Source organism: Eutrigla gurnardus, assembly GCF_963514095.1.
Source record: "Eutrigla gurnardus genome assembly, chromosome: 19".
Lineage (NCBI taxonomy): Eukaryota > Metazoa > Chordata > Actinopteri > Perciformes > Triglidae > Eutrigla > Eutrigla gurnardus.
The window spans coordinates 17370032-17395934 of NC_139930.1; the positions used below are offsets into that span (position 1 = coordinate 17370032).

At 41.6% G+C, this 25903-nt stretch overlaps 1 protein-coding gene across 3 annotated transcripts; it reads right to left on the bottom strand.

The window, feature by feature from the left end:
• Positions 1 to 1484: 1484 nt before the first annotated feature.
• Positions 1485 to 25550, bottom strand: pik3r1 (phosphoinositide-3-kinase, regulatory subunit 1 (alpha)). Of its 3 annotated transcripts, XM_084035131.1 has the most exons (15): positions 25292 to 25550; positions 23569 to 24211; positions 15218 to 15310; positions 15012 to 15086; positions 11104 to 11235; positions 10261 to 10462; positions 9815 to 9897; positions 5087 to 5288; positions 4816 to 4996; positions 4606 to 4731; positions 4384 to 4526; positions 4120 to 4296; positions 3934 to 4008; positions 3680 to 3850; positions 1485 to 3465 (listed from the first exon to the last, which is right to left on the bottom strand). In XM_084035131.1, exons 2-15 carry the CDS (start codon positions 23903 to 23905, stop codon positions 3276 to 3278), a joined length of 2187 nt encoding a protein of 728 aa, XP_083891257.1. In that variant the 5' UTR covers positions 23906 to 24211; positions 25292 to 25550; the 3' UTR covers positions 1485 to 3275. The 3 variants fall into 3 exon arrangements, with proteins under 3 accessions (XP_083891257.1, XP_083891258.1, XP_083891259.1); XM_084035132.1 differs by lacking the exons at positions 9815 to 9897; positions 10261 to 10462; positions 11104 to 11235; ... (2 more) ...; positions 23569 to 24211; positions 25292 to 25550 and adding an exon at positions 7315 to 7544; XM_084035133.1 differs by lacking the exons at positions 9815 to 9897; positions 10261 to 10462; positions 11104 to 11235; ... (2 more) ...; positions 23569 to 24211; positions 25292 to 25550 and adding an exon at positions 6357 to 6509.
• Between the last annotated feature and the right edge of the window lie 353 nt (positions 25551 to 25903).

A 25903-nucleotide genomic window follows, 5' to 3' on the forward strand; every position in this document is an offset into this window, starting at 1 on the left:
GGTACGACGGTCACGTTCCACGCAGGTTTCAGCTCTTCAAACATCAACGACGTCTCGCTGCACAAACCAACCAAAACAACCCGGTATCTGTTCTGATCTCCAGGATGCTGGTCCCAGAGGTTAGACTTGATGAGGATCCAAACGTAAGAGGAAGCTTAGAAGAATAGATTCATAGTCATGTTGACGTTGAACCGCCCATTAAACAGCGTGCATGAACATGAATCTCGTTTCCAGATGTGATTCAACGTGATTACATTCAACTCGGTATTAATATTTAGCCGTATTATTATTTGCCTCCAGGTTCCACACTGAGATCGGACCGCCTGAAAGAGTTGAGTTCCTCAAAGCGCTGCTGGAGAAGGCCTCGCCAACGGGATCTGAAGGTACGTGGATTTAAAACCCGCCTTTCATACTTTTAAAACATATTGATCACTGGTCTTATACGATCACTGAGACGTAGACGACATTTTGGAATTTTTCTAAAATTTTGGAAAAAAAAAAAAAAGATTTAGAAAATCATCAGATAACTCACCATTTAAAGCGTTAGCTGCCTGAAGTGTGTTAGAGGGAAAAGCAAGGGATCATCATCTCGGGAGCATGAATTTCTGAATGAAAATTGTTCATTCCATCCAATATTAGCAGCAGCTTTAATAATCCTAAAAACCAGACCTTGTTTCTTAAAAAGAAGTGTTTTATTTCCATTTTAACAAAGCCCAATACAGATTTGAAGCAAAACTTGGGGAACACTGGTAAATCTCAATCCAACCATCATGTCTGGGACACCCACAAAAAGATGAGCTTCAAATAAAAAAATACACCGAAAATAATCATACAACCCTGAATCGGGGCAAAGAAAACAATGGTGCATGTTGTCCGAGAACTATTTAAAAAAAAAGAAAAAGAAAGAAAATATTTTTGACGATAAGAAACAAAAAAAGGTTCATGCCAGCAGCTGTTGGAGAGGTAAATAAAATCTAGTAAAATAAGTCATATATGACAAATATAGCATCCATGACAACCTAGAATAAATGACAAATGTGCTAAATTAAATCTTAGATGAGTAACCTGGTCAAATACGTCTAAAACACATTTTTAGTTACAACATTTCTGCCGTGAAGGGAGGAGAATAATACGCACCAAACTAAAAAAATATATAAAATGTTTCCATACTGACAAATTTCTTTGTGTCCAATGACGTCAAATGCATCGTTCTACCTTTTTTTTCACAAAAGAGAAGTTGTGCCAAAGATGGAGAGAATTAAGTCAAATTTGAAAAGAAATAATCATAATTACATTAGATTAAGGTTATTATTATTATTATTGTTTATTTAACAACTAATTTGTTACACAAATATATATTCAACAGTTTAACTTGACAGCTATGCTGAGCATGAGTACATTTTGGGGGATGGAAATAAAAAATATATCTCAAGTGTTTCATGGCAGGTTGATCTATATTATTAACGGCAGACGTTATAAGTGAATTATTGATTTTTTTTTGTACGTTTCCACGTCGGTGAGACTTTATTTAAAGTACTTTCTGATAATTATTATTACACGCGTACCGTTCACTGGGACTTTTTAAAAAGCTAGAATAAAAGAAGCGGGAAAAAAAGAAAAGAAAATGTAGTTTAGCTGCGGCTACATTTTATTTCTGTCAAATACTCCACTGGCACACGTCGTCCGTTCTGAAAATCTGAAATTAAAGACTGAAATGAGCCGATCCACCCCATGTAAACAGTGATTTTCTGATACAGAAAAATACTAACTGGACAAAGTATATTGATCTTTTTCTTCTTTTCTTTTAATAATAACAATATCCATCAGCTGAAAAAACTGCTTTAATATATTCTCGTGTGGGAACATATATATTTTATAACAAAATAAATCTATACCTGTTGTTTTCGTGGTGATGGATAGATAAAGGGGTTTTTACAACTTCCCATCATGCCATTCTCTGAGTTCTCTCTTTGTCCGTCAAACAAAGAACCGCTCTGTAAGAAATATATTTGTGACTGATCAGCTCAAATACTCAAAAAGGGCTCCGCCTGAGAAGAACATTAGTTTGAAGCAAAAGAAAAAGGACTAATAAAATACTCATCTTTTCCATCTTTTTACCAGTTGTTAAAGTAATTTATAATAAAGTTTATGTTGCTATTATTTTTTTTAAATCATAAGCAGGTTGTTTTTTTGTTGTTTTTTTTTACTGTATCTTGGCATTTTGACACAAAACATCCTCTCGGATATTTTACACAGGAAAAGATACTTTTCAAGCGATAAAACAAGCTTATATGTCGGGGCTGCAACAGAAACACAAATTCTGAAGAAATAATGGAGAAAGAATTGCATAGCAGATCAGAATAGAACTCAACGGGAACTGATCCTTTTTTTTTTTTGGTATGGTGCACGTAGATTCATTCATATGTACATGAAATATTAAGTCCATTCATAGTTTCACCTGCCAACAGTAAAGATCAAGTCTGAGCTATAATGCTCAACAGTGAGAAGGAGGAAGCGTCTCGTCCTCGCTGCTCTTCTCATCAAAGTCCATAGGAGTCTTTAAAAAAAAAAAAATTAAACTTTGTTTTTAAAAAGTGCCATTTTGCTACATTTATCAGCTGATCCATGGTCTGCTACTGAACAGTTAACACAAGCAAATGTGTTACCCCCCCCCCCCCCCCCCCCCCATCCCCACAACGTCACACATTTTCCTGATTCTATGAGTTTTGGTCACATGGACAATCACACACACACACACACACACACACACACACACACACACACACACACACACACACACACAAATACACAGAAACACTTGTGCAGAAACACAGACACACACACAAAAAATGACGTGAAAGGAAAAAAAACCCAAAGTCGTGGCCGGTGAGTACAGTTCCATCTGAAGAGTTCATCGGTTGCGATTAGACATTCCCGGCTGGTAAAGCTTTGAAAAAGAACAAGCACCATTAGGAAAAGGCCTCAAACGTCCTCCGCCGTCGGACAGTTCAGCAGGTGACCGCTCCATTCTGTGCTCCAAGCAAGAGACATACATCTACATTCAGACTGGCCTCGGGCTCCTGGTCGGGAAACGTCTCTGAAAAGGTTCAGGCTCTATTGTCTTTTCCCTTCGATTTCAAGTCTGAGTTCGGCAAGCTGAGCCTCCTGTTCTCTTTCTGTGTTAAACCCATGGAGTCTGAGGTCGTATCTCCAACAACCCAACGAGGCCTTTTTCTTCCGTGTCCGTGTGGAAACGTCCCGGTGGGGGGCGGGGCTCACCGTCTCTGCTGGGTGTACACCGGGTACGCTAGCGTCACATTCAGAGAGTCGTTGTGCTGGACCAGAGACGTGTGCTGGTAGTGAAGTACGAGTTCCTTCAGCGAGCTGTACAGGTTGTACGGCTCGGCGAAGCCGTAACCTGAGGGGGTCTTGTTGATGACGCAGTGCTTCACCTCGCCGTCCACGCTGCAAAGAGAGACGACAACGGTCACCATCACACGGAAACACATCGGCTGGTTTTAAACGAGAGTCAGGCGCCCCGAGTGGACGTTAAAAGAGATTTCATTTGTCTGAACTTCTATGCCGAAACGTATCAGAAGCTTGTGTGAGGTTACAGCATATATATTGATATCCTTTGAGTATAAAATACACTCAGGAAGTACGTGGAGGTGATACGTACACAACGCTGCAGGCGTAGCATCCCGCCTTGCTGCTGTCTCGGACCAGGAATGTTCCGTCTCTCTTGCCCTGGAGGAGAGCCTCCGCCTGCAACCGGTTGATGTTGCCCAGCTTCCAGGCCCGCTCGTCGTGATGAGGAAGGTCTTCATCGTCGTCCACCATAGAATATTGACTAGAAGGAAACGACACCATGTAAGTCGTGATGGAAAAAGAGCCTCTTACGCTCGGTTAGTTTGTTTAAAAGCAGACACTCACTCTTCTGTGTTCTCGTTCTTGATCCCGAGCCACTCGTTGAGCTTCTTCTGCCGGACTCCCTTCTGGGTCAACCACCTACAAGAGAGGGAACGTTAGAGACTAGGACAGATCCCATTCATGTTCTCCAGAGGAGGGATCTCAAAGCTTCGAAAGCAGCCGAGGCACTGAGGGGAGCGCTGCACTTACATGAGATACTGGTCTCTGGTCTTGCGGAGCTGGATGAGGTCAGGCTTGATGCTGTTCATCCTCTTGTCGATCTCTCTGTAGTCCGCCGCCTGCTTCTTCAGATCTTCCTCCAGCCGGCGCTTGCTGTCTACGATTTCACTAATCCGGGACTTTAACTTCTCGTAGTTTCCCACAATCCTGAAAGCAAACGCACAAAACGTTGTCATTTTCAATTTCATCATCTGCTGACGTCGTTTCTGCGACGCATTCCTCGTGCGCTCTCACCTCTGGATCTCCTTGTCGTTGCCTTCTCGCCTGAACTTCTCGATGTACTCCTTGCTGTACCGCTCCTGTGTTTGGCATTGCTCCTCGAATATCTTTATAGTCTCATTGAAAGCCTCGATAGCCGTCCTTTTCATTTGGATTTCCTGGAAGCAGAGGTCCGGTGATGAGCACACACGGCATAACAAACATCTCAGTAAAGTGGTGACTCTGGGTCGAACTCACTTGTGAGGTTCTGGTGTATTCTTCGTAGAGGCGGTCGTACTCTTTGTTCTTCTCCTGGTACTGCTGGTGGTACTCGCACAGCTTCCTGCCCACCGCTTCAATGTTGTCTTCTTTCACCACCTGATCCTAAAGAACACAAACAAGTTGCGGTTAAATTGCTTGAAGGTGTGCAGTGTTGTGAGGTGAGCCAGGTGAAGCCGGGGGTCTCACCTGCTGGTGCTTGGAGACGGGATACAGCAGCTTGACGTCTAGCTTGGGGTTGTACTGAGCCAGCGACTCGTTGCGATAGTGGTTGATGAGCTCAACGACCGAGCTGAAGGTCAGCGGGTCCGAGAAGCCGTACTTCCCGTCCCGGTGGAATATCTTAATGAGCTTGTTGTTTCCTCCTTTCCTGAAAACAGAAACAGAAACCTGTTAAACCAACCGGGCCAAATAATGAATCAGAGATGGGTCGGTGACAGGAAGTGATGTCACAACTCACCTCAGAGTCAGAGTGTAGTCTCCGTGCATCTTCGTGGAGGCGTCTCGCACCAGAAAGGTACCGTCCGCCGTGTCCCTCAGCTTCTCGTTGACCTCCTCCCTGGAGATGTCCCCCCAGTACCATTCGGCATCCTGCAGCGCCATGTTGTTGTTCATACCGTTGTTAGTCACAGAGGTGGGCTTGGGTGGCTTCGGAGGTAGAGCTGAGGAGGAGAGGAGGAGGCAGAAGGTAAATAAATGTGCAGAAATCCAGCTTTAAAGCTGCAGAAAACACAACTAGACACCAAATGACACGACGCTGAATTAATTCCAGCCTTGTGCCGATGCTGTGAATCGTCTTTTCTTTTTTTTTTTCTCTCTCCATTGATTGAACAGAGATGAAACCCCCCCTCCACTCCAGCAGGGAGGCGGTCACAGCGAAGCAGTGGGAGGGGAAATGAAGCATGAGTCAGGGAGAATGAATTTCATTCAAGAAAAGTGACTCAATATATGGATTTTCATGCAGGGGGAAAAACGCCTCATTATGAATACAACACCGGGATTGTGGGAAATGAAACTGAAAGGTAAATACACACTTTTATAGGAAATAACCAGATTCTGTGAGATAATTACATCCTTTTTCCACTGCAGCTTAAAGGCAGCACTCAGAGATGTGTGTCGTTTTAACGAGCGCCGCAGATCTGAAATAGAAATTAAGTCTGCAGTAGAAACGAGCCGTAGCAGAGCTAAGGTGGAGGGCTATTTTTAACCCACAAATCTGCACTGCCTTTGTTCACTCCCTCTGCATTACCTCCCTTTCTGCTACAGCGGAGCTCGCAGGGCTCATTGAGAACGGGGGGGGGGGGGGGGGGGGGCAGCGAGCGCTTGCCAGACGGCTATGATTGTGACACGGCAGAAAATGCAAAAAGCTTTACAATCTGTGCAAAAAAAAAAGCAGCTTTCCTAACTCACAACCACAGTGCACGGTTTCCGCTGCACTTCACTTCTCTGCCTCCGATCTGATTGCATTTCCTCTCCAGATTGCAAGAATGTTTTTTCACTCTTAAACCCCCTTCGTGTGGACAATCCAGTCCCAACATTTCTACAGATAAAAACACCGAGCTATTTCTCCACACAGCCACCTAAACAGCCATTCAAAAAGCCACTAAAACGCAGCCTGCTCGGTAACGTGTTACATCACTCACCACAGCCAATCACAGAGGGGGTCTGTCACCAAGCACTCTAGCATCTTTCATTTCCTGAGTGATGAGGTCATTCTGAAAGCCCATTACCTGTTTGTTTCCCCGCTTCGATTCTTTACAGCTAAACTGGCGGGGGGAGAAAAACGGCATCATTGTCTCTGCAGCATCCAGCGTTACGTCCTAGTTAGCATCTTAAAAGCATCCGTCCGTTAGCCGAGGAAGAACCTGCAGCCTGTTTCCATGCTTCCCCTCGGTCATCCTCTCCCCCTCTCTCTCTCTCTGTCGAGCTGCTCGCTCTCCTGCAGGTTGCTCGGCCCCGCCTCCCCCCGCGTGTCGTGCGGTGGTTTAGTCCGGCCCTCTGCTGGCACTCAGACAAAGCCAGCTCTGCTGCTGCAGCAGCACGTACACAGCTAAATTATAATACTTGGCCCCGGTCAACGACACTCCGAGCTCCAAAATACGTCTGTAATCCCACAGCGTGACAACTCGGCATGACGGAGATAACTCGCTTTGATTTCCTAAGTGAAATTTAAAATAGACCTGCTTCTCGGTAAAGGTATTCAGGATTCAAGTGGAGCGCCGTTTGATTGGTCTCTGCGTGCTTAAACCTAAGAAGTAACTAACCCGAGCATATTAACAACTCACCAGCGGACCAAAACATATATAAATAAAGTGTGACCTAAATGCCCATTTCTTTAGAACATCCAGTAAATTAAATCTCCTTCTGTAGGGTGAAATACTTCAAATGTAAAGTAAACCTTCTCCGCTGTGGCCAAGCGCATACCATTCAGGAACGTTTGAAATATTAAGTCCAAAATGAATATCTTCCCTGAAGTCTGAAACATTCATCAACTTGCTTCATGAGCGCTCTGTGAGAACAGTTTAGAACAACTACACAGCGTTGAGCACCATGACGGGGACTTACAGAGAACACTATTGGTGTTCCAGACTTTTCCTAAGCTGGGTATTTGTGGTGTTATTGTTCCAGCCCGGAGGCAGAAGCAGAAACACAGCTCCACGACAAAAAGATGCAGAACATCAAACTTACGCTGCAAGTTGTGCATGTTCTTCTTTGTAGCTTCTCTTTTATTCCCAAAAGGTAAATTAAATCCAAAAGAGTTGATGTCAAGTCCTCCAGTAAAGCTCCATTTCATAGTTGATCAGTTTTTTTTTTTTTAAAGAAGTTTAAAAAGAAAGAAAAAGGCAGCAGCTTTATGTGACTCTTAATGAAATCCCAGTAAATCCGCTCGGCGTGAGGCAGGTGCAACAAGCGACTCGCTGACTGACTCCAGTTCCTGCTGCGAGTGTGGTGAAGGGCTGAGTCTCTCTCTCTACCTCCCTCTCTCTCTGTCTCTCTCGCTCTCTCTCTCTCCCTCCCTCCCTCTCTCGCTCGCTCTCAGAGGCTGCTAGCAGGGAGGCAGATAGTTAATGATTAGCTGGTCTGGTGTCTGAAAAGCAGCCACTCGTGCCCAGCTGTGTGTGTGTGCGTGTCTCTCTCTCTCCAGCTCTTTGGTCACTCCCTCCCTCCCCCCTTCCTCCCCCTCTCTCTCTGTTTGTAAAGGAGGAGGCAGTGGGGGGGGGGGGGGGGGGGAGTTCAGTCTTATGATTAACTTGCAAAGTTTCAAATATTTGCTGAGCTGGGCACTTTGAGCCAGGGAGGACATGTGGAGATCCAGGCGCAGGGAGAACGGGGGAGGAGGGGGAGGGAGGGAGGAGAACGGGGGGAGGGAGGGAGGAGAACGGCCCTAGAAACTGGAAGCAGCCCTCAGTTAACAAGCAGCGCTCTGTGGAGCAGGCCGACTTTCCAGCCAACCAAATCTAAGTGGGCCTTTTGTCGCTTACTTAAAATAGTCACGCAGTAACTGGGAGGAGACACACACACACACACACACACACACACACACACACACGGGTCATTCACAGAAACACATGTACAAGACCAGGAACGATGTGAACATCTCATGTCATGATTATTCTGGCCCCCAAAAAAATCATTTTGATTCTCGATAATTATCAAAATATGCAAAAAAACTCTTCAATTGGCACTAAAACACACTGGAATCACTTAAAATGTGCCATGTAAAACTATATTTTATTGCAACACAGATTATATCACATCTAAGCGAAGATTGTAAAATAATGGGATACATGTAAAAAAAAAAAAGAAACTGCAACACCTAGAGGCGTTGTTTATATCTATTTTTCTGTGTTTTCAAGTCCCCCATCTGGTCATATTCCCGATTATCCCAATAATCACCACGATCAACTTAATAATAATAATACATTATATTTTTATAGTGCTTTTGAAGAACTCAGCTTAATGTGAGTGTTTGTTGTTTTTATTCTGATCCATGATAAAATCCTATACCGTCCCATCCACCACCATGTCCATCACACAGAGCCTGTAAGGGAACGTGTTTACAATATGAACCTCCCAGTATCTGGATGAGACGGGTAACTGGAACCAGTTTGGCACACCTGAACTCCATCATATGTTTTACTGACTCCTGTGTTTATTTATATACGTGTCGAAAAAGAACTAAAAAAAAAAAAAGAAACGTTTCAAGGTTTGCGTTTCTTGACCGCCTGCCTGGCCGCCTTTTAAATCCCTCCATCCATCCCTCCAGCCATCCCTCCATCCATCCATCCCAGTGCCAAAGTGCTCCCCGCAGGTGCAAATTACTGACAGCTGAGAGTGGCCCATGCACAGGAACATTATAAATAGACCTAACAGGTAATAAAATGTTTAAACAGTCACAGCCAGTCCCCGGGCCAGCCAGCGACGTGCTTTTAACTAGCACTGTGAAAACATAACTGCCACGCAATGCACTGCACACACACACACACACACACACACACACACACACACCAGACCAGCTTCTTCTATGCAGACCACCAGTGCACCAGCCATGAAAACTGACTTTGTGCAGTTCTGTGTTGGACATATTAGCAACTAATAGCATCACATGTGAAGATGAAAACCATTTTCGTTTTCGTTTTCACACATTTTCCACACCTACACCGTTATATGATAGATGGAAAGTAATTTCTTTCATCATGCTCAGTTAAAAAAATAAATAAAAAAAGTCTTCTCAGCTAAATCCAAAAGCCATAAAGACACATAATCACAAGTTCCTGTGGAAACATAATGCAAATATGTATTACTAACAAGCTCAAAAACCTCTCACCGACACTGTGCTGCAAACAGGAAATGTGTTTCAGTTAAAACACTTGTATCCACTGACCTTTACTTTAATAAAACAGTCTTAACCTCCCCTGCAATGTCTGTATTTACCTCCACCGTGGAGCCCACGGCCCTCAGCTGCAAGTCTCAACATCTTTTCTCCGAGCTAGTAATAGTCCAGGCCTTAAGGGCGTTCAGTTCACATTCTGCAGGCACGTTCTACACCCAACAATACATGCAGCGTACCAAACCGCAGCAGCGCTAAGCAGTCCTGCATTTCATCATTCAATACGTTCTCTACCGCGAGCAGCAGCGTTCAAGAGTGTGTGGAGGACGGAAGTGGAAACCAAAAGTGGTTCAGTACCTGGAGCTGCCTGACTCTCGCTCCCTTCGCTGGTCACCAGAGCCTCAATGATCCTGATGTGAGCGTCCAGGCTGGGTTCACAGCTGCCGGGACAAACAAACGAGACAAGAAATAAATAGGCGAGTTAAATAAAGTTTGTGTTTCACAGGCCCAGGTGACCAGCCTCTGCTGCTCCGGTTGCTCTGCTGGCTTCAATCTGATGGTAATTCAGGGCTTAGCTACTTTAATTGCACAGCACAGCTGGTTAAGTAGAAAAGCCCCAACCTATATAATCGTGTGCAGCTAAAACCCCAGAGTGGCTGACAGACTGTACTGTGCCAGTACGCAGATGTGTGCGTGCACGTTTGAGAAGTCTTGTGTGTCTCGGTGTTGCATGACTGAGCCTGCACACTCTGTCTGAGCGTCTATCTTTGACATGACACCCCCCCCCCCGATCTGACACCCACCTGGTGGCCTGCTGTCTGAAAAACACGGGGCTGAAGATCTCGCCCAGGGCTCTGGCACTGAGCAGGTTCTTGGAGCTGTTTTGGCACACTCTAGAGAAATGCCTCAGCAGACAGTGGAGGGACAGCCAGTATTGGGGAGGCAGGCTCGGGGTGCTGGCGATGCGACGGAGTAGCGGGGCACATTCCTCAACACTCGCCACCTCTGTTGTAAACGAGAACGGCCGAGAGGTTAGTTAGACAGATGTGAAAAGTCATTCTGCCTGAGTGGAAGAGGAGCAGAACATTCAACCATGCAGAGATGGAAAAAAGAAAGCACGTCGTGTGCAGTTTGAAACCACAGAGAGATTGTGTGGTTGACAATGAGCGTAAGGTACACTGGCAGGTGATTGGCTGCTTAGAGATGCTAGAGATAAACTCTCAGGCTCCTTTTAGTTCCTATTAACCACAGATATCCTGTTTCTGGCCGAATGACGACAAGATAATGCAACATACAGAACAGTGTAAGAAGTGTGTGTGTGTGTGTGTGTGTGTGTGTGTGTGTGTGTGTGTGTGTGTGTGTGTGTGTGCGTGCTTGCAACACAGACACAGACAGACAGAAACTAAGCTAAGTAAAAGTGGAGAAAATACACTAATTATATACATTATGGTAATTTTTTTCTTTCATGTTTTTAAAAGAAGCACACAAAGTCGAAATATAAAAGTCTTCTTTGAGGGTGAAAGAGTACTGGCAGGGTCTTGTGGTTTTGTGTTCAAAGTACTGAATGTTCAGTAGCCGAGGGAACATGACGTCAGCACTTCTGCTTTACCGTACAGTAAAAAATGAAGTATGGTTGCATGTCTCACCTTTGGCAGTGTGGACCAGCTGAGCACATATGGCAGTGGGGACGATTGGCTGAGGAAGATCCTGCAGGTACCGGCGCAGACCATCACACAGGAGGGGGAGTTCCACCTGGTCCAGGTCTGGTGAGGGAGGATCTGAAGTACAACAAATGACACATATTTAAAAGACGCCTTTTGTGTTCAGTGAAGTATTTAATAACACGCTGCAAAAGTATTATCATGTAGATGTAGATGCAATCATGGATGAAATAAAGCCTTCAAATCCTGTGCTTCTTTATTTTTACAATACTGTAAAAGCACACGACAAGTCTTTTTTTGGTCACCTCGCAGACAATTGAATGTCTGTTATTTGACGTACTATACTAAGACCTTTCGACATCCTATACCATTACTTTTCCAATATGCAATCTATCAATCAATCAATCAAATTTTATTTGTATAGCACTTTACAATAGCCAGACTGTACCCAAAGTGCTTTACATCAAAGCAAAAATAATACATTAAAACAATACATAAGCATACATAAGTGCCACAGTGCTGCAAGAAAACACAGGAAAAGTGCTACTAGTGCTGCAGGGTGTTTGAGGCCCTCTAAAGTGCATTTAAGTAAAAACAGGCAAAATAAGTATGCCTAAGAGCAGGACTACCCTAGTCACAGTTAAATGCCAATCTAAAAAAGTGTGTCTTCAGCTTTGATTTAAAAAGGCTGAGGTCAGTAATGGTGCGAATGTCAGGGGGCAATCTGTTCAATCTCTGACTATTGTCATCTTTTTTTCAACATGCTAAACCATGACCTTTTTGACAAACTATACAATTACTTTTTTAATGATTTATGGTTGTGTTCTAGACCTTTAACTTCACTGCTTCACTTGGGGATTGAACCGGCAACCTTCAGTTTCCAAGTCCTTTGTGTAGCACACTGAGCTACCACTTTGATTGATGTCTATATATCTGACGTTGTCATGTGTGTGTTTTAGATCTTGAAATTCACTTTTCACTTTGTGTGTGAACCTGCAACCTTCACCCCCTGAATATTGTTTTTCTAGATTTCTCTTCAAAAATAGTCATAGCAAGTTGAAAAAAGGTAGAGTATATGTCAAAAAAGTATATGTCAAAAAAGTTGTAATATTGCAAGTCGAAAAAAGTAATGAAAAAAGTCATAGTATAGTATGTTGAAAAAAAGTCATAGTATAGTATGTCGAAAAAAAGTCATGAAAAAAGTCATAGTATAGTATGTCGGAAAAAAAGTCATAGTATAGTATGTGGAAAAAAAGTCATAGTATAGTATGTCGAAAAAAAGTCATGAAAAAAGTCATAGTATAGTATGTCGGAAAAAAAGTCATAGTTTAGTATGTCGAAAAAAAGTAATGAAAAAAGTCATGTATGTCGGAAAAAAAGTAATGAAAAAAGTTAACTTCACTGCTTCACTTGGGGATTGAACCTGCAACCTTCAGTTTCCAAGTCCTTTGTGTAGCACACTGAGCTACCACTTTGATTGATGTCTATATATCTGACGTTGTCATGTGTGTGTTTTAGATCTTGAAATTCACTTTTCACTTTGTGTGTGAACCTGCAACCTTCACCCCCTGAATATTGTTTTTCTAGATTTCTCTTCAAAAATAGTCATAGCAAGTTGAAAAAAGGTAGAGTATATGTCAAAAAAGTATATGTCAAAAAAGTTGTAATATTGCAAGTCGAAAAAAGTAATGAAAAAAGTCATAGTATAGTATGTTGAAAAAAAGTCATAGTATAGTATGTCGAAAAAAAGTCATGAAAAAAGTCATAGTATAGTATGTCGGAAAAAAAGTCATAGTATAGTATGTGGAAAAAAAGTCATAGTATAGTATGTCGAAAAAAAGTCATGAAAAAAGTCATAGTATAGTATGTCGGAAAAAAAGTCATAGTATAGTATGTCGGAAAAAAAGTCATAGTATAGTATGTCGAAAAAAAGTCATGAAAAAAGTCATAGTTTAGTATGTCGAAAAAAAGTCATGAAAAAAGTCATAGTATAGTATGTCGGAAAAAAAGTCAAAGAGTATGTCGAAAAAAAGTCATGAAAAAAGTCATAGTATAGTATGTCGAAAAAAAGTCATGAAAAAAGTCATAGTTAAGTATGTCGGAAAAAAAGTCATAGTTTAGTATGTCGAAAAAAAGACATGAAAAAAGTCATAGTTTAGTATGTCGGAAAAAAAGTCATAGTTTAGTATGTCGGAAAAAAGTTATAGTTTAGTATGTCGGAAAAAAAGTCATAGTTTAGAATGTCGGAAAAAAGTCATGAAAAAAGTCATAGTTTAGTATGTCGGAAAAAAAGTCATAGTTTAGAATGTCGGAAAGAAAGTCATAGTATAGTATGTCGAAAAAAAGTCATGAAAAAAGTCATAGTATAGTATGTCGAAAAAAAGTCATGAAAAAAAGTCATAGTTTAGTATGTCGGAAAAAAAGTCATAGTTTAGTATGTCGGGAAAAAAGTCATAGTTTAGTATGTCAAAAAAAAGTCATGAAAAAAGTCATAGTTTAGTATGTCGGAAAAAAAGTCATAGTATAGTATGTCGAAAAAAAGTCATGAAAAAAGTCATAGTTTAGTATGTCGGAAAAAAAGTCATAGTTTAGTATGTCGGAAAAAAGTTATAGTTTAGTATGTCGGAAAAAAAGTCATAGTTTAGTATGTCGAAAAAAAGTAATGAAAAAAGTCATGTATGTCGGAAAAAAAGTAATGAAAAAAGTTAACTTCACTGCTTCACTTGGGGATTGAACCTGCAACCTTCAGTTTCCAAGTCCTTTGTGTAGCACACTGAGCTACCACTTTGATTGATGTCTATATATCTGACGTTGTCATGTGTGTGTTTTAGATCTTGAAATTCACTGTTCACTTTGTGTGTGAACCTGCAACCTTCACCCCCTGAATATTGTTTATATTAAAGATATATTAAGATAAAATATCTTTTTATTGTTGTTTTATCTGTTTGTGAAGTTTTTCTAGATTTCTCTTCAAAAATAGTCATAGCAAGTTGAAAAAAGGTAGAGTATATGTCAAAAAAGTATATGTCAAAAAAGTTGTAATATTGCAAGTCGAAAAAAGTAATGAAAAAAGTCATAGTATAGTATGTTGAAAAAAAGTCATAGTTTAGTATGTCGGAAAAAAAGTCATATTTTAGTATGTCGAAAAAAAGTAATGAAAAAAGTCATAGTTTAGTATGTCGGAAAAAAAGTCATAGTATAGTATGTCGAAAAAAAGTCATGAAAAAAGTCATAGTATAGTATGTGGAAAAAAAGTCATAGTATAGTATGTCGAAAAAAAGTCATGAAAAAAGTCATAGTTTAGTATGTCGAAAAAAAGTCATGAAAAAAGTCATAGTTTAGTATGTCGGAAAAAAAGTCATAGTATAGTATGTCGAAAAAAAGTCATGAAAAAAGTCATAGTATAGTATGTCGAAAAAAAGTCATGAAAAAAGTCATAGTTTAGTATGTCGAAAAAAAGTCATGAAAAAAGTCATAGTTTAGTATGTCGGAAAAAAAGTCATAGTATAGTATGTCGAAAAAAAGTCATGAAAAAAGTCATAGTTAAGTATGTCGGAAAAAAAGTCATAGTTTAGTATGTCGAAAAAAAGACATGAAAAAAGTCATAGTTTAGTATGTCGGAAAAAAAGTCATAGTTTAGTATGTCGGAAAAAAGTTATAGTTTAGTATGTCGGAAAAAAAGTCATAGTATAGTATGTCGAAAAAAAGTCATGAAAAAAGTCATAGTTTAGTATGTCGGAAAAAAAGTCATGAAAAAAGTCAAAGTATAGTATTTTGAAAAAAAGTCATATTACTTTTTTTTTGTTCCATTTGAGACTTTTGACATCCGTCGGTCACTGATTGGAAACGTACTCGTATGACATTGATTGATATAGAAAAGAGAAGCTACTTACCACATTCAAAATACTGTCTGATTTCAAGTCCACCCCCAGCAGTGAATGTTCGGTATAAAGTAGGGTTATCCAGACCTGAAGACAGAACCGGTGAAACTCCAATCGTTACCTCTACTGACTTGAGAAACGCATGCAGTCAAACGTGGTGAACAAAAGAGTGGCGCTGCATGTCAAGGTGAGTGATGGTTTTGTTTGGTCAAGCTCACCTTTCCTCTCAATGGCTTCCAGCAGTCTGGCCAACATGGGTGGACTGGTCTCTGGGAGGGAGAACTGCTCCGTCAAGTCCAGCAGACAGAAGCCTGGAGGGACCACAACAGACCGTCAACCATTTTGAAAAAAGGGGGCTTCTTAGCCATTCTTCACGGGTCAACGCTTTGCCCTTTGATGCTTTCCCTGACACATGATGAATGTGTTCATATGTAAACAATGCAGGCGTAAAAGCCCTTCTGCCACCTGAAATAAATTACCTTGCATTGAATCGCTTATTGGACGAGTGAATAATATATCATAATGCTCTAAAAGATACTAGTCGATAATCACATGAGAGAAAGTAAAGCATCAAGTATTAAGAGTTGAGAAGTTTTGAAGATTTCTTGCTCTCGTTATGAAAAAGAATAAATAAAATCCAGTTCAATGAGCGGTTCTGAAAACCAGTGGCTCTGAGGGGATTTGACTCGCCCATTTCTTTCTGGAGGCGAGCGGTGACAATGACGATGATTTTTCAACACAGTCCGGTTACAATTCTACATAATTTCAGCAAATCCACAGAATTGAAGCACAACGGAAAAAATAAGTAAATGTGTCCCATAGACAATTTAAATGCTGTGCTAGCCCTCAGAAAGTTGTGTTGAACGTATTCATCTGAACCACCAGAGGTTGATTAGGTGCATGACTTTACAAACTGCTAAGAACTTCAAAAAGGAAAGCAGGTATGAGACCAAAGGATCGACTTTAAAAATAATAATAAAAAAAAAAGTATTTACAGCAGATTGATTCAAGAACGGGAGGTGCTGAGAACTCAAGTTAGGGTTTGGTGGAAATAAGCAAATACCCTGTGATATGAGGTAAGCCAGGTCTGAGCTTTTTCCAAGTTTTCCCTTTAGAACTTTGCACCCAGGTGTGGACATGAAAGGATGAAGGGGTTGGCAAGGATTTTATTTGGATTTGCAAAGGCATATTTTTGAAAGGGCACTTCACTGAAAGGCTCAACTGTTCAACGCCGAGTCTGCATTTTCAAAATGCTCAGAAACTATGAATGGAACCCTTTCTAGTAACCCATATTTTTCTTTCTTTCTACCTTAAAAATTATTGCGATTTTTTTTTTTTTTTAAATCGAGCATCTACCGTTCCCATTGATGCATATTGCATTGCATGCGAGTCATTACCCCAGGAACTACCCCTCTTCCACCACAGTGTTCAATCAAGCAAATAATGAACCACTTCATCCACATCCTCTTTGGCCCAGCACAGCACAGGCTGGGTGTTGCGTGTGAAGAGAAACTGGATTACCAAAAAAAAAAAAAAATCTTTCTAACCACAGCACACACACACAAAACTCCATGTAGGACAACTGGTCATCTGGAAGACATTATTGGAACTGTGGAGTGGGAGGGGGGTTTTCTCAGAAGCCGTGAACTCTTGAGATGGAACACCAGAGCTTCCCTAAATAGAGATGGAGACATGCGGCGCTGCCATCGCACACCTTGGAAGTGTAACCTTTCTCCCAGACAAGATATCCAACACGGCTGCCATTCTTCAGCCAACCGTTTTCTGAGAACCTTTTCACAACCTGAAGTTAAAATTAACACACACCTTCATATCTATGAAAGTTTTATTAACAATAATTATGTGAAACATCTATTTAGGTTTCAGCAACAGGTAGGTCTAGCGTAGAGAGCCTTTAAAGACACATTTGTTTGTTTATTTATTTCCTCCCATGTGTGCCGGCCCCTGAGAGACATGGGTCGGCCCCCGGAGATAGAGTTGCTTCTCGGTACTGTCCACCGATGGAACTGTATCAAGTAGCAGACGGAAATATGGGAGAAATGTCGGGAGCTATCGGTGATGATTTCTGAGATGCCTTGGCACGGGATCAAGGGGTGAACATGTCCCTGCTGGTCGGAGCCAATAACCATGGCAACGCGCACACACACACACACACACACACATAAATAATAAATTGAGGAAAAACATTTGTGAAGTTCACTTATGCAATGATGGATTTAACTAGATAGCTTTTTTTCGCTGCTGTCGAGCAAATGGGTAAAGAGGATTTTCCATCTCCATCATTTTTGGTGCATTTTTATTAAAGGTGTAACGATTCATTCGATTAATCGATGTGTCAATTGTCAGTCCTATCGATTCAGCTAAAATAAATAAATAGAATCAATCGTTTTGGCTTCACCAATAATCGATATAAATGCGTTTAATCGGATGAATCGTGATTCTTACTTATGATTAATGTTTTAATACGTTTAAGACACTCTCTCCTCTGCCAGCATGTAGTCTATTGAATAATGTTAAAAATAACTGAGCAATGTTTAATTACATTTTTGTATTCAGCATAAAATATTATGCAGGACTACTTTTTTATAGAATAGATATGTTATTTTTTCACCTTTCAGAAGAATACAGATAGTCTCGCTCGCATTATTGCATGTTGATTTCATGGATATGGAATTTTGGTTACAAGTTACTGAATCGAATTGTGGTTTACGGAATCGAATCAAATCGTTACAACAACAAAAAATCGTCCTTGAATTGAATTCACACCCCTAATTTTTATACAATTACACAGGCGTAGCTGAAACTCTGATTCACACCCAGAAGCACCCACGTTAGTAGCCTAATTAGTATAATCAATGCCCCAAACACACTTCATAATATTCCTACACATAAGTATGGTCTTTGTTTCGAACAGCTGAGTGTCTACACGTGATGAGACTCTTTCAAAGGAAGTTTGGGGGGTTTTTGTGGCAAGTAAGGAGAGTAAGGAGACCCTTGGACGTGTCTCTGCAAGCCAGCGTTTTGTTGGCAGACCTTCCCATGATATCCCAAAAGGCAGTCAGTCAGTCAGTAGTCAGTCAGTCAACCGCAAGGCGAGGAAGTCGACGCAGCTGCCGCTGGTTGTTGCTGCGGTGTGGAGAGAGGACAATCCCCCCTCGGCTGAAAGCGGTATGTCTGCACCGAACAAAAACTGCAGACTGTGGGCAGGACAGGCGTGGGGCTCCACCGACACACGCTAAAGATAGCACACGCTTCGGGTTAAATTTAGAGGGTCTACTCAAGTAACCGGCATTTTCAGCTTATACCATTTCTTCTGGTCTGAAAAAGCACGGCAGTAAAATAACCTCGGGAACGTACAACAAACCACACATTATTGTGCAATAATGTGTGAAAATACAATATTGCATTCTAGTATAAAAGTAGATTTGTATGCTGTACGGTGGCGTTAATGAACAGGGTGCAGCTGCATTAAGGCATCACTCAAACCTTCAACAGAAAAAAAAGGATTTGTTTTCATGAACACGCTTTAACATGCTGGTTCTATAAGTCAATGAATGACAGGCTTTAGTATGTAAAAAAAAAAGAAAAGGCAATGTCTCCTCCTACAGGGTAGAAGATGCAGTGCATCAGCAAAGCATCAGCCAATGAGGAGACTGTTGCTACAGCCTGACAATTAACCCTATAAAGCACAGACCATCAATGAATCACAACACCTCCGCAAATAATCAAGTCTCCTTCTCCCGATGTGCAATTAACATGAGTCAGTTTGTATCCGGCTGCATTCCAACACATATACTAAGTCTTTCCTACTTGTAGAGGATGCATGCAATGCTTTGTCAGACTGAGAGACTTGTATCACAGTCAGATTTAAGACATCCAAGTCCACACACACACACACACACACACACACACACACACACACACACACACACACACACACATCCACTCAAACCACAAATACTTCATTGTCTACATCAAGTTACAATGAGACAAGCTTATAACCACTTGATTACATTTTGGCATTAATTGCAATAATAATTGATTTACTACATAAAAAAACATATCAGGGAAGCAGATCTGAACAAGTAATCTGTCTGAAGGCAGGAACTAATTTGCATTTACATGTGAGCGTTTCCCACGTCGCACGGTCTCGACCCTGCCGTTCTCGTGGTGTGACGGGAGCGAGCGAGTGATGGTCACTTAAAAAAGGCCACCAACTGCAGTGTGGGTGGTGCACTGAAAGGGTGTGCTGTAGCTCTTTCCCCCGGCATCGCCGCCCAAGCACACCGACGGCGAGATACAAGAGGCTCTTTAGTAAAGTGAGAGCTTCTATTTTTAATAGTTCCCGGCGAGCGTTATGACCCACGCCAGGAAAATAAGATCCCTCCTTGATGAAATAAAACTGAGGCCATCCATCTTGCTGGAGGCCTTATGTAACGCCACACCTCCACACTAGCTCGTCCACATTGCCCTCCTCCCTGTCGAATACCTGCACGTATTTGAAATACCTTTTTTCTGCTCTGCTTCTCTTATCTCGCCTCCTGTCTTATTGCACCACGTCTTCAAGCCTATCAGCCTGTCTATCTCTCTCTCCCTCTCTCGCTCTCTTAATCCTGCTAGCAGACATGCCCCAACTCTAGTAAAGAAGATTTGCCAATTCGGTCTCTGCACACACAATGAAGTAATGAAACAGTTATGCATGCTTTCCTGCACACGGATTCTTTACTGGATTCATACAGAGAAATTGGAATGACAGCCTTTAGTTTTTATTGAGTCCTGAAATGACTTATCTTTACTTTGTCACGTCACATAATAGCAACATATTTATTTTTTTAAAGGGGGTATAATACAGCAGTTATGTTAGAATTAGAATATTTTCAACACCATCATTTTATAGACTAATAATTTACCGACAATGAAAATAAGCATTAGTTGCTGCACTAGTTATAGGTTGCCTGCTGCACTTTTAATGCTGTTGCTAGAAACACGAGAGAAGAATCAAGTTGAGACAAGCACAGAAGAAATTGATGACACTGAAAATATGTTTAAATAAATATATATTTGCTGCTACCGCTCATCCCCGACTAATGCCGGCAACTCTGCAGGGCAATGTCAAGCAACAAAAGAAATTCTAAAGCTGGTAATTATAATATACCTTCTAATTAGAGACATTAGCCTCACGCCTGCAGCATGCACGCTGATTACAGTGATGGTGTAAAAGAGCAATCGGCCCGGGTCCCCGTTCGGCGCGGAAACCTTTTATTGTCCAGCTGCATTGTGCACCAGGTTACTGCAATCAGCACTTAGCACAATACTGATTCATCACAAAGCTACAAATCAGTCTACCATGCAGTCTGTGCACGGAGCGTCCACCAAAAGAAGCGCCAACACATTCCTGGCCCCCAGCTGCCTTTTTAGCCCCACAGAGGAAACATGGGAGCAAATAAAAGCAAATTATAAAAACCAAAAACACTCTGCTTCACACTGACTGGATTTAAGTGATATGCGAGTGTCTTTTCTGGAAAGAAAGTACACTTGTAGTAGTGTTTGTATAGAATCTGAAATCTAAACTTGGAGAAAGTGGACAGTAGTGTCAGAAGGAGGCCCACGGAAGGAGAACTACATTATCTCAAACTCCAGCTATGCTGAGTCCTCTCCCGTCTCTTTGACTGCTCTCTTCCTCCCAAAACGTCCAACTTCCACATCAAACCATGTCTTTTGCATAAAATATATGACGTTAAAATCCACATTTTGCATTCAATCATAATGTTTACATAAAATAATCATACTCTACATATTCACCAGTCTTATTCTTTAACGTGAAACATTGATAAAGCTCAGACAGAGAAGAAGCCTGACGGCATCAAATATTTGTCTTTGACAAGACTAAACACGCCGGGCTGAACCATGTGGGAGCATGTAGAGAGAGTAACAACCAGTTATTCAAAGCTTTATCTCCAACATTAGGAAGAATGTTCACTCAGACTCTGCAGATAACAGAAGGTGGTGAACATTCTCAATATAAACATCCCACATTTACGTATGAATCAAATAACCAAAAGAGGATTTTTAGAGGGGTTCTTTCACTCGGCGGGGGCCAACACGTGGATCTTCTCCCAACTGAGAGGCCCAGGAAAGGAGCAACACTTTAATGTTTAAGAAAAAAAAAAAAAAAAAAAAAGGGCTGAGAGCTGGAATGAGGCGGAATAGTTTCCCAGCCCGGTCCTCTCCTCGTTCTCCCACATCTGCTGCACTCATGTAAACCCTTGTGGCTCTGAGAAGAGAGGCCCCTCCATTCTCCACCCCCCTCTACCAGAGCTGACTGTAGGAACTATCAAAACATTAAAAAAGGAGGAGGGAGGACAGAAGAGAAAAAAAAAGGAGTAGGAGGAAGTGAGAGAGGTCCCTTGGTAGTGGGCAATAAATCACAAACACTCTGGGAGCAACAAGAGCCCTGCCTCCATCGCAGAGCCCCTCTTCAAAGCCCCCTTGAGTCCCTCCCAATGCCCCCCCCCCCCCCCTCCTCCCCTGTACCCCATGCCTGCATCAGCCCCTCTAACCAAGCCCCCCAGCCCCGCTCCAGTCCTGATCCTTCAGCATACTATCGTTGCATGGACTCTTAAGCAAGCACAACCTCGGAGGCCCCTTCTCTCTTTCTCTGGAGGACACAGAGACTTTTCTTCTCCCGGTGCTACATTCACACTCGCCCCGGGCTTCGGCACTGCCACTCAACCACATCACGGGCCATTCACCCCCCCCCCCCTGTTCATGCAGCTCACCCTGCAAACCGCTGCAAAGAATTTCACAATCGCACCACAAAAGTGCAGAAATTCACCCCGGGCAGCTCCAGCTGCTCTTTAGGTGAGCAGAAGGCCTTAAAGCCGCAGTGTCTTTAAAAAGATGCAAAGTTTTTAATTGCAGTTCATAGTTGTGGTTTTCAGCAGCAACGCTTTTTTATGCAGCGATCTTGAAATTCACAGAAACATGCTAAATACATCTTCTTTCACATAGCTTGCTATAAAAAACAACTGTAAAGCAGTACTTTTATTGTTTTCTAGATGCCATCCAAACACTTACTTGTTTTAAAGGGAAAGTCTGTCTTTTGTTTGCCATCGCACAGAAAGTACAATAAAAGTGTACACCGTTTCTGCTTCTAATAAAGATGTCTTCCATTACACGCCGTATCATGTTAAATGTATTAAATTAGGGACGTCAAAACGAGGATGTGTCAGTATAGGAGCTCCTTGGAGTGTCGCCAAGTTAGACAGAGCAGGATCATGAAAAAGATGTATATTACCAGCTTATAAGCTAAAACAATGCAAATAAGACAGTGTGGGGACGTGGGATGCCAGTTATGATGGAGTTCATTTAACTCTTCCCTCAGGCTTTCAGAGCAATTTGCCTTAATCACCAGTATGGTGATCTAATCTTCTTTTCTCAACAGTGATGGGGGGGGGGGGGGGGGGGGGGGTACACTCCCTTAAGATGTGTCTTTGTGGGGGAAACACAGATGAGATCCACTGGTAACATATGGCTGCCCCCCCAATACGCTCTGGCGTACTATATAGCCTGGATAAACGCCAGCATTGTCTCTCTGGGACTGGGCTTGGTTCACATCCAGTGCAGCTGCACAGCTCGGGACACTTGTTGTCAAGGACCGCAACTGTTCCGCAAAATCAGCATCTTTCCCGTAACGTATTAAACCTGCATCCGGATCCGCGAGCCGTTTATGTTTTCATTCAACCATGGATTAGTCATCAACGGAGGGGGAGTCGGCTGGTTGAGGTCGGAAGCATTTTTAATTGCCTCTCTCTCAACAAGCCGATGACCCGCCAGCTAACGGTGCTAACGACGCTAACAGGACAAACTAAAACAAATGTACTGACAGCGCTAACAGCGTTTAGCGCCATGAGCTAGCCACATGCTCGAGTGTGTGAACACAGCTCGGAGAAGCTCGGAGAACAACACACACAGAGGGTAGACTGCTCAGGTAGACATTACTCCTCTATTTCTTTACATATCCTGTTATTAATGCTCTGAATGTTGTTTACTGTTCCTTTAAGACTATATGGCTTTATGTAGTTCACGTGTAAACATTTAAAACTATAGCTTTTTCGTGAAGAAGTTGAATTTCCTCATCCTAAATGTTGCGTCTTTTCAACATATTCTGCACAAAATCGGACTTTCTTTGCATGATTAACTTGGAAAAAATAATATAAAATACCAGCTTGATCAATAATAACTGAAACTACTCATTAATTATTATTAGAGCTGCAACGTTAAAATCCTTAAACCAATTAGTAGTCCTTGACAGGAAATTAATCTGCTACAATTTTGATAATAGAATAATCGTTAAAGTAATTTTCTGGTTTTCTAACATGCCTATAACTGTAAAGTGAATATATTTGTTATTTGAACATTGTTCACTATTTGCTGACATTTTGTAAACCCGCTACTGTTAATCAAGAAAAGTAATTGTCGGGTGATGGAAGACGGTTTTTGGAGCGGGACTACGTGGTTTTACGGTTCTGTGGTGTGGCGTTGAACTCACCTTGCTCTGAGTCCGAGTCCGCCTCCGACCTGAAGCCTCCTGGAGCTACAGGTAAGGGTCTCAGGGGCCTCGGCTTGGGGGTGGGGGGAGAGATCCTCTTCTTTCCTATAAACTCGACATATGTCCCAGGGAAGTCGCCTTTTTCCTGAGTGGTTTCATTTAAGCCTGGCAGCCAGCCAATCTCATCTGGTCTCTGTTCCAGGCCGTCGGTGTACCCGAAAGTCACCAGAGCTCCTTTGCTTACCAGCAGTATATCCCCCACATGCAGATTGATATCCTCCTCCCTCTCCTTCTTGTAGTCATAAAGGGCTCTGTACTGATATCCTTCAGCACTCATGTTGATCTCTTGGTATTGAGGTGTTTTTTCTTTCCAAGAATCAACTGGCAAAAGTCACTTTTCAGGTTTCTCCTATCCTAGTCCAGGGTACACATTTGCTAGTTCAAATAGTCGTCGTATGTGTACACTTCCAAGAAATCTTTCCAAGGTTCTTTGGAGACGACACCATCTAGCTCGTCTTCATTCTTTCACAGTTCCCTCCAAACAGTTTGCAGTTATCTCGGCGTGTTGATGGAATAATAGCCTCGCAGTATGTACCCATCAGTATATGGCCTGCAGCTGCAATCTTGAGAATGCTATCCAGACCTGCAAGATGAGACCAGAGGCCATTTGCAATACATTGCATAACACAATTTACAGCACAGCAACTCACCTCACAATTCTGTGATTATTACAAGAATACAAAGAAAAAAAAGATCATGTATAAAATATTGAATACAGTGATAGGTGGATGGAAAAAGGCCAGAAATTGTTATTTTCCTGGTTGATGGAATAATAGCCTATAAATTAGTATAGAAAGGAAAAGGAATAAAAGAACAAACAAAGCAAAAGATAAAATAGAGTATTCAGAGTAATAATACTAAGAATAAGAGTAGTATTCAAGTACAGTAAGTATATTATTACATCATACTACCTTTGCAACTCTGCTATGACACATGGGGAAATGATCATATTTTAATTAAATAAGATATATTTGCAGTGTGTTCAATAAAATGTAACATAAAGCAGTTAATTAATTGAATTATTACTATTTTTTGACTAACATATGGTCCAAATGCACTATTTGAATGGTGCAATGAGTAAATAGCTGTTGGGGTTAAATTGTACATTTAGAGTTCTGTTTGGCAAACAACAACAACAACAAAAATATTGCAAATGAGCATCATCAGTGACATTTTTGCAACCTTTTTTTTTGGTAACTTTGCGATCTTGTGGCTTTACAAACGAAGATATTAAACCTTAAGTTTTTATAGAGTCCAACGAAGTGACGTAACTTGGGTCGAAAAAAGTAAAAAAATAAATAAAAATAAAAAGTCGAGGTAGCAGACTGGTTACTGTTAGCTAACGAGCTAACTAGCGAACTGTAACCAGCTAGCTTACAGTAAGCTTATCGACTAGCGTTAATTAGCTGGACGTAATTACAACTTTAAAAAGTTGCTTATTACAACGAGAAGCAAACATCCAATGGTTAAGCAGTACATACATATACATATACATTAAGAAAAAAGTAGAAGAAAACTCAGTACGTGTAAGTTAACCCGAAGCTGCTAACTACATTGAGGTTAACGTTAATAAGAGACGTTATTACGTAGTTATTATAAAAACTTGTTTTAGACGTTTTGCTGACTACGTTAGCGATCTTGAAACAAGAAGGATCTCACATACCGAGTCTGCATGGGTCCACCACAGTCCGGAATCCACCGAGTCGGTTTTACGCCGTCCACTTCGTCAAAACTTCGCGGGTATTTAATCAATAAAAACGCCCGAACGGATCCTTTTTTTTTTACCGTCACGGGTTAAAACCAGAAACAACAACAGCAACAACAACAAAAATCCTCTACTTGCGTTTAAAATCCCGTTTTAACGGGCAATACGAACGGTTACAACCGCACACGGCTGCTCCACATAACGGCACGGTTTTCAACCCCCCCCCCCCTCCGTCCTGAACAAAAGTGAACCCTTCCCCTGAGCGGCGCCGCCTCCTCCGCCGCCAGCAGAGAGACGAGACGCAACCACGGCCGCTCATTGGCCCCGCGTCTCTGTCAATCATCAACGTCACTCAATCGGACCAATCACATTTCCGGACTCCCTCCGCACGCAACACACATCGAAATTACATAACTTTCTGCACGAAATGTTAAAAAAAAGTCAGTTCAGTGCTATGAACTCTGTTTTTTTGTGATTTTTTTTTTCAGAACGAAATGAAAACATCCAGGAAGCCACGTTTCATGTTATTTATTCATAACTTTTTGTTTCTTTTGGGGTAAAAAAAACCCA